The sequence below is a fragment of the Conger conger genome, chromosome 10 (assembly GCF_963514075.1).
Source record: "Conger conger chromosome 10, fConCon1.1, whole genome shotgun sequence".
NCBI lineage: Eukaryota > Metazoa > Chordata > Actinopteri > Anguilliformes > Congridae > Conger > Conger conger.
In genome coordinates this window covers 12,996,701-13,006,479 of record NC_083769.1, presented here as the reverse complement: position 1 = coordinate 13,006,479, position 9,779 = coordinate 12,996,701, and the positions used below count along the sequence as shown (strand labels likewise).

Genomic DNA, 9,779 nt, shown 5'->3' with positions numbered 1-9,779 from the left:
TGTGTGAGAATTGTGTTATTAAATAATAATTAAAAAAACAGTTTTATAGAAAGGATTCTGCCAACATTTATTTAGCTGTATGAAGCAAACTGCTTTATATCCAATCACATTTCTATTTTAACATTTATCTCAGCTTTTTTGTCACATTAAAATGCATATTCTTTGATGAAAAGCAGAGCTGGAATTAACCAATAAGTCTGCAGCAAAGGAGTGATTTACAGGCAGTGCAGGAAGCTCCCAATGGGAAAAATAAAGTTATTTTATTCTATTCTATTCTATTCTATTCTATTCTATAGCTAACTAATCAGGGCATCTAGCACTATTTGAAGGCTTTGCTGAAGGATATATTCACTCATGTTTTTACTTTGTGAAATGGCTGGACCAATGGGCTCAGATAACCAGATTGATTTCATCATTTTGAAACTGGTCATTTAATTCACCATTCTTCAGTCATACAATAATGTTTTTATTTTTATGAATGAACCAACATTCATACAAGCAACAACAAGACAAATCTATCAGAGCTGAAATAGTACATAGTACTCTTATCTAAGCCTACAAGCAATTTATCTGCTATACTTGGAAAAGAAACAACATTCATTCTACAAAAAGTGCATTCCTTTTTGAAATGTCAAGAGCATGTAAGAAAGGAAAAACATAGATTTAAATACAGTGCAACACTTAAAAATATAAAACAAATTAGCATACACATTAAGTTAAAAAGTATGGATAGGTTCACTCGATAAAGAGAATGCAGGGCAATGACATCATCATTGTCATCCTCATCTGTTCGTGCCAATTCATGGAACATTATTGTGAAGTATTACCAAGATTTGAATTAAATATTTCAATTTGTTTAAATTGTATTATTATTGCTGCCAATACAATACTTATAACATGGTCGTTATACGAACAGTGGTATTGCAGAACTGAATTGTCAGAGCGATTAAAGGAAAACACTCCAGGACCAAATGTTTTCAGAGGGCCATCCTTCCCCATTTCACACACACACTCGCTCCCCTCCTCTTCTTCGGGGAGAACGTTACCACGGAAACGTGACGTCAGCACCAGGAAGTGCGGCTGGGGTCAGAAGCGGTTAGGACCAGTGTATTTTGTTGGACCTGGCATTGGGGGCGGAGCACAGGTTTCGGCTGCAGGAGCCTCCGTAGCTGGAGGGGCAGGCTGAGCAGGGGCGTCCGGTCCTGTAAGGGGCCTCACCAATCCAGTTACCCCTGCCAATCCAGAGAGAGAGACTGCTATAATCCAGTTACCCCTGCCAATCCAGAGAGAGAGACTGCTATAATCCAGTTACCTCTGCCAATCCAGAGAGAGAGACTGCTATAATCCAGTTACCCCTGCCAATCCAGAGAGAGAGACTGCTATAATCCAGTTACCCCTGCCAATCCAGAGAAAGAGACTGCTATAATCCAGTTACCCCTGCCAATCCAGAGAGAGAGACTGCTATAATCCAGTTACCCCTGCCAATCCAGAGAGAGAGACTGCTATAATCCAGTTACCCCTGCCAATCCAGAGAAAGAGACTGCTATAATCCAGTTACCCCTGCCAATCCAGAGAGAGAGACTGCTATAATCCAGTTACCCCTGCCAATCCAGAGAGAGAGACTGCTATAATCCAGTTACCTCTGCCAATCCAGAGAGAGAGACTGCTCTAATCCAGTTACCCCTGCCAATCCAGAGAGAGAGACTGCTCTAAGGTCTAATCCAGTTACCCCTGCCAATCCAGAGAGAGAGACTGCTATAATCCAGTTACCCCTGCCAATCCAGAGAGAGAGACCGCTATAATCCAGTTACCCCTGCCAATCCAGAGAGAGAGATTGCTATAATCCAGTTACCCCTGCCAATCCAGAGAGAGAGACTGCTATAATCCAGTTACCCCTGCCAATCCAGAGAGAGAGACTGCTATAATCCAGTTACCCCTGCCAATCCAGAGAGAGAGACTGCTATAATCCAGTTACCCCTGCCAATCCAGAGAGAGAGAGACTGCTATAATCCAGTTACCCCTGCCAATCCAGAGAGAGAGACTGCTATAATCCAGTTACCCCTGCCAATCCAGAGAGAGAGACTGCTCTAATACAGTTACCCCTGTCAATCCACAGAGAGAGACTGCTCTAAGGTCTAATCCAGTTACCCCTGCCAATCCAGAGAGGGGCTAAAGATGGGCCTGCAGTGCTCTCAGGCATTCCTGCGCTAGTCTGGGCTGAGTGCTCTCCAGAGACAGGATTAGTCTACAAACACAACCCATCATTATGAATCAGGAGAAAATGGTAAACGGGGAAATTACCTCCCAGCCATTTCATTTTCACAGAATAACCGGTAGATGGCGCTATTGCTTTATTATAGCAACTGAACTCATAAAGTGAAGCCATGGGAGATTACTTTCAGAGGAAGGGTCTACATAACTGTCATTTTATTCTGCGTCCCACATCACCCAGGAATGGGAGGAGTTTAGTTGGCTGGGATCACAGTGACCCCTGCTGGCCAATCAGGTGCTCTGCCTGTCGAGTCGCACATTGCCCTTCCTCCTCATGCTTACGTCGATTGGAAGAGGTGGGGGAGTTAACGTGTTCCAGAGGATAGCCCATGCGTAGCTGCACGTTTTCACATTGATAGTGGGGTGAACACTGTTAATAAAATATAAGTGGGCAGTCCTAGTTTAGGAGAAATAGAATAGCTTGTAATTGGTCAGAATGTTATAAACACACGCAGCCACCATTAGAGAGGCTGGTTTACAGGATTCAGATGCAGTGTATTCAGGTTAGGGTTAGGGTGTGTAAAACGGAGGATAAGCTTACTTTATGGAGTAGTTGCACACCAGGATGAGGGCTTGCTTCCACGCGCTGCCGTACACGTTCATGTTGGAGCACCAGTTGATGGCGCATCCTATTTTGTTGGACGTGGCCCACACCATCTGCAGGGCAGACAGGTTTACTGACCAGGTCTTCGGCTGCTCAGCACTATCCAGGCGACATCAGGGAGACGCGCAGTGACACTGGTTTTTCTGATGGAAATGACTCAGTGGGGTGTTTGGACGGTGGGACATACCTGTGTGTAATGGCTGCACACCGGTGCACTGCATTTGCTTGGATAAGCGAAGGAGTTTTTTTCCTCGCGCCAAGACCTCACCAGGTCAATTACTGACCGATACCTGGCATGACAAAGAAAATGAATCCAAACGGGTATGGGACACAGGTATGACTTCTTGCCTCCAAATTCTTATTGAATTCAAAGTGTTCTACTGATGGGAGGCCTGTGTTCATTAGTGCTATCAAACTATCAATCTAACCAATCTTGAGAATCATTCAGATTCAGGCGCAGGCAGGTTCTGACCCAAGCCTGTGAAGTGTGTGTTTTTACCTTCCGGAGTTGATGGACAGGTTCTGACCCATGTAGCGCATAACGTGCCCTGGCCCATGGTCCCATATGCACTGGGATGCCCAGGACTCTGCGGCTTTTGCAAGCCTTTTGTCCCAAACCTGAAAACAGGGAGAGACAGACACATCTTCCTTTAGTTATAAAAAACATATAAAATGACAGCTCTATGACAGCTCTATTGGCACCAGCTCTATGACAGCTCTATGACAGCTCTATGATCACCAGCTCTATGACAGCTCTATGATCACCAGCTCTATGACAGCTCTAACACAGCTCTATGATCACCAGCTCTATGACAGCTCTATGATCACCAGCTCTATGACGGCTCTATGATCACCAGCTCTATGACAGCTCTAACACAGCTCTATGATCACCAGCTCTATGACAGCTCTATGATCACCAGCTCTATGACAGCTCTATGAGAGCTCTATGATCACCAGCTCTATGACAGCTCTATGATCACCAGCTCTATGCCACGTCTATGACAGCTCTATGATCACCAGTTCTATAGCAGCTCTATGACAGCTCTATGATCACCAGCTCTATGACAGCACTATGACAGCTCTATGAAGCTCTATGACAGCTCTATTGGCACCAGGTCTATGACAGCTCTATTGATCACCAGCTCTATGCCACGTCTATGACAGCTCTATGATCACCAGTTCTATATCAGCTCTATGACAGCTCTATGATCACCAGCTCTATGACAGCTCTATGATCACCAGCTCTAACACAGCTCTATGAAGCTCTATGACAGCTCTATTGGCACCAGCTCTATGACAGCTCTATGATCACCAGCTCTATGACAGGTCTATGATCACCAGCTCTATGACTGCTCTATGATCACCAGCTCTATGACAGCTCTATGACAGCTCTATTGGCACCAGCTCTATGACAGCTCTATGATCACCAGCTCTATGCCACGTCTATGACAGCTCTATGATCACCAGTTCTATAGCAGCTCTATGACAGCTCTATGATCACCAGCTCTATGATCACCAGCTCTATTGGCACCAGCTCTATGACAGCTCTATGATCACCAGCTCTATGCCACGTCTATGACAGCTCTATGATCACCAGTTCTATAGCAGCTCTATGACAGCTCTATGATCACCAGCTCTATGACAGCACTATGACAGCTCTATGAAGCTCTATGACAGCTCTATTGGCACCAGGTCTATGACAGCTCTATTGATCACCAGCTCTATGCCACGTCTATGACAGCTCTATGATCACCAGTTCTATATCAGCTCTATGACAGCTCTATGATCACCAGCTCTATGACAGCTCTATGATCACCAGCTCTAACACAGCTCTATGAAGCTCTATGACAGCTCTATTGGCACCAGCTCTATGACAGCTCTATGATCACCAGCTCTATGACAGGTCTATGATCACCAGCTCTATGACTGCTCTATGATCACCAGCTCTATGACAGCTCTATGACAGCTCTATTGGCACCAGCTCTATGACAGCTCTATGATCACCAGCTCTATGCCACGTCTATGACAGCTCTATGATCACCAGTTCTATAGCAGCTCTATGACAGCTCTATGATCACCAGCTCTAACACAGCTCTATGACAGCTCTATGAAGCTCTATGACAGCTCTATTGGCACCAGCTCTATGACAGGTCTATGATCACCAGCTCTATGACAGCTCTATGAGCACCAGCTCTAACACAGCTCTATGACAGCTCTATGAGCACCTGCTCTAACACAGCTCTATGATCACCAGCTCTATGTCACATCTATGACAGCTCTATGATCACCAGTTCTATAGCAGCTCTATGACAGCTCTATGATCACCAGCTCTATGACAGCTCTATGATCACCAGCTCTAACACAGCTCTATGAGCACATACCAAAAACAATTGCACATTACAGTACATTAGTCTTTAATGTACTGACAGGTAGGCTATATTAAACATTAAATGTTGAGTATTGATATTGATATTGATTATTGAATTTGATATTAGACATAGTAGATGGCACAAGCTGGCAGGAATTTGTCCTAATGGTGGCCATTGGGGGCTTACCATATATTCCATGTTTGCAGCAGGGGGGAAAACCTGAGAGCGGACACGATTATGATAATCCAACAAAGCGCTCAGGTCTCGAGAAGAAATGTGTCGCTTGTGTCGACTCCTGGTAAAGTTAACGCGAGGCCAACTCCCGACATCAGAATCTGTTGCCGGCAGTGAGTTTGACAGCTTGACATCAGTTGTGCTTGACAGTGCAGTGTCCAGAATCATCCACAAGAGGCCAACAAAGAGCAGCCAAGCATGCATCACACGCATCGTGACAACCAATGAGTGTGCCTGTTGGAGTTCCAAACACTAGTTAGATACACAGTATGAAGTGAATTATAAAGAACAATGTACTATACATCTTGCAACTTTATTAATGGAAACACCTGATCCTGAACAAGTATTTCTGTCAAATGATTGACACATTTCAAAGCATTAACATTATAACTGATTGTCTATAGAAATTATTTTAGTAATATTAAATACACGTCTAATTACATTATGCTGTGTTGCAAACAATGTGACGTATCACATTTTGAAGTATCTTGAAATGTAACATTCCTGCAAGGAATGTGTCAATATGAATGTTTGTATGTTTTCAACATCACTCAAAAATCTCATACATGGAAACAGATGCTCAAAGATCACAGATCAGTCATCACAGAGCAGTCATCATAGAGCAGAGCAGTCATCACAGATCAGTTATCACAGCGCAGTCATCACAGATCAGTTATCACAGCGCAGTCATCACAGATCAGTTATCACAGCACAGTCATCACAGATCAGTTATCACAGCACAGTCATCACAGATCAGTTATCACAGAGCAGTCATCACAGATCAGTTATCACAGCGCAGTCATCACAGATCAGTTATCACAGCACAGTCATCACAGATCAGTTATCACAGCGCAGTCATCAGAGTAGTTATCACAGATCAGAGCAGTCATTGCAGAGCAGTTATCACAGAGCAGAGCAGCAATCACAGACCAGTCATCAAAGAGCAGAGCAGTCATCACAGATCAGTTATCACAGTGCAGTCAACAGATCAGTTATCATAGCACAGTCATCACAGAGGAGTTATCATAGATCAGAGCAGTCATTGCAGAGCAGTTATCACAGAGCAGTCAGGCTAAAGGCTCATTTATGTTTCAGCAACAACGTGGCTTGTGACAAAATGTCTGCTGACAGAACTTTGTCCTATGATGTGACACATTAATAATTCAGAGACAGTGTAATTATTATTATTGCTTTGTAATTATAGCAACCAGCGCCTCCCTAAACCCATCCATTGTGCTAGCTAGCTATATAAATGAAACATCTTCATTCATAAAAACAAGTAAGAAGTAGTTTCAGTCAACGAATCACGGCTGCGTGACACTTCTGACCTTACAAAAATCTGCAGGTCAGGAAACCCGTCGCCAATGCTCAAAAGTGTTGAATTTGAATTTTTTGTCTGTGGACACTTCATCATGGAAGCATAAATTAGCCATAGCAGACATATCCCAGCGGACAGATGGACAGGCAGAGGGAGGGATGTCCACTGCACGTCCCAGGAACTGCGTACCTTCCCACGGTATCCCGGCGACGGAGCGATAGAGCAGCACAGAGAGCAGGAAGAAGAGAAGAAAGAGGGGCTCAGAAGAGAGAGAGAAGATCCCAACTTCGACACCAGCCTTCTTAGACGTCCCCCTTTTGACACACGCGGCAGAGAACTGTAACCCCACCCACTGTCACCGGCATGTCTGAGAGCGCAGTGCGTTGGCATACAAATCCACCCCCCCCCCCACCCCTCCTCACAGGAGCATTCCTGGGGTTTAGGAAACTGCTGTGATTTAACTGTCACTGCTCTCATTGTACTCATTCACTCAAACCACAAACAAATTCACAAATGGACACATCTATTATTTTATACACTCACCAAACACTTTATTAGGTATTTATTAGACTTATTTTTTCTACTGCTGTAGCCTATTAATTTAGAGCTATGATGTTTTGTGCGTTCAGAGATGCTCTTCTGCATACCACTGTTGTAATGTGTGGTTATTTGCGTTACTGTCACCTTTCTGTCAGCTTTGACAAGTCTGGGCATTCTCCTCTGACATCTCTCATTAACAAGGCGTTTCTGTCTGGAGAACTGCTGCTCACTGGATTTCTTTTTGTTTTTCACACCAATCTTTTCAAACTCTTGAGACTAGTCTGCGTGAAAATATCAGGAGATCAGCAGTTTCCGAGATCCTCAAACCGCCCTGTCTACCACCAACAATCATTCCACGGTCAAAGTCACCTAGCTCACATTTTCTCCTCATTCTGATGGTTGATGTGAGAATTAACTGAAGCTCCTGACCCGTACCTGCATGATTGTAGGCATTGCACTGCTGCCACACAATTGGCTGATTAGACATTCGCATAAATAAGTAGGTGAAATAAAGTAGAAATGTTCCAAATAAAGTGCTTGGTGAGTGTATAACAGATATATGAAGCAATAAGAATGATCGTCCTACACTGCTGTGTAACAGAACAGCATTTCTTTGTTCTTTGGGGCTCAGCATAAAAAGGACAGTCTACAGTAAGGCGAAACCTACCCCTCCCACACTCCCTGAACAGCTGAACAAGATGCAGTAAAAGCGTTGAGTAAACAGTGTTTTGCGGGGAGAGGAAATGGCAGTGTGTATCAGAGAAGGCTGAAGCAGCAGTTTTGCCCTGGGCTGCTCTGGATTCCAGGAAAGGCTGGCAGGATCTGTGTCGTGTATGTTGCACAGTACCCGGAGACTGTGGGCAGCGCCAAAGCACACAGCACAGGGCACAGTGCACAGGGTACAGGGTACAGGACACAGGGCACAGAACAGAGAGCACATGGCACAGGGCAAAGAGCACAGAGTAGAGGACACAGGACACAGGGCACAGAACAGAGAGCACAGAGTACAGGACACAGGACACAAGACACAGTGCACAAGGTACAGGATACAGGGCAGAGAGCCCAGGGTATAGGAAACAGGGCACAGGGGGCGGCCTGTAGCGTAGTGGTTAAGGTAAATGTCTGGGACACACAAGGTCGGTGGTTCTATTCCCGGTGTAGCCACAATAAGATCCGCACAGCTGTTGGGCCCTTGAGCAAGGCCCTTAACCCTGCATTGCTCCAGGGGAGGATTGTCTCCTGCTTAGTCTAATAACTGTACATCGCTCTGGATAAGAGCGTCTGCCAAATGCCAATAATGTAATGTAATGTAATGTAATGTAATGGTACAGGACACAGGACACAGGACACAGGGCACAGGGTACAGGGCACAGGGAGGAGAGCACAGGGTACAGGGCACAGGGCAGAGGGCACAGACAGGACACAGGAACCAAATGCAGCTCAATCCATTGTTAATATGCTGAACTTGAGCATTGGTGTTACCAATTGAATGATTTTCATTGGCATTATACATCCAATTCATCTTCATATTGCCGTATATTACGAACGTTCATGTACACGTCTCTGTCCTGCAACAGAAAAAAAGAGAGTGAAAAAAGAGAGCTTCAAAGTGACATGTCACTCACACCAAAATCTGTGAACACATCAAACAAGTCAGTGTAGTGTGAAGCCAATAGCTCACTTCAAAATGATGAAACACCACACAGTTATGGTCCGAGGCATTGAAGCCAAGGCACATGAACCGAGCCAATCAGCTGCATGCCTACACCGTCGGCCTTGCCCCCAGCTTCAGTTCATTGGCTGCTGGTGATTTTGTGGAAATTAGAAGAATGTTGCAGGTACATGGGAGCTGCCAGACCAGGAGAAGTTTTGTGAAGACAGCCAGGATATAAATAACCTTCCCAGGGTTCTCTCTTTTGCCCTTTCACACTACAGAGGACGCTTTTCGTGCTTTAATGAGCTCTACAGCTGGGAAAAATGGAAAAGTTGAAAAGGTGGTGAACTATTCGTGATTTTTGATTGAAGATAAACAAAGAAATTGCGTCATGACTCCTTTATCTGACCTGTTTTTTACACCCACAAACACACTCACATACACTCACGCATAGACACGCACGCACACACACACACTCATATTCACACACACACACACACACATGCAGGAACAGAAATGAACATACAGACAGATGCACATGGACAGTATAAAACACACACACACGCACACACAGGTGCTTGGCTTCATTTCAGAGGGTACTGTGGGATTAAACACCCTCATCCCAGCATACACTACTTTACACTCTTTCAAAGAGTCTGCTGAGTTCAGAGATCAGGGGTGAGAGGTCGTTGGACAGACAGCTCACCCTCCCTGCACTCAGGGCTAGACCAGCAGTCCCAGGTCCTGTCCCATCACCCCGCCTTTGTCCCTGAAGGTCACTCTGGGGTC

At 44.9% G+C, this 9,779-nt stretch overlaps 1 protein-coding gene across 1 annotated transcript; it reads right to left on the bottom strand.

The window, feature by feature from the left end:
* Window positions 1-873: 873 nt before the first annotated feature.
* On the bottom strand, window positions 874-5,691 carry r3hdml (R3H domain containing-like). The gene is made up of 5 exons (XM_061257633.1): window positions 5,431-5,691; window positions 3,375-3,493; window positions 3,063-3,165; window positions 2,813-2,928; window positions 874-1,232 (listed from the first exon to the last, which is right to left on the bottom strand). The coding sequence occupies exons 1-5, from the start codon at window positions 5,689-5,691 to the stop codon at window positions 1,097-1,099; spliced, it is 735 nt and encodes a 244-aa protein (XP_061113617.1). The 3' UTR covers window positions 874-1,096.
* Window positions 5,692-9,779: the final 4,088 nt, after the last annotated feature.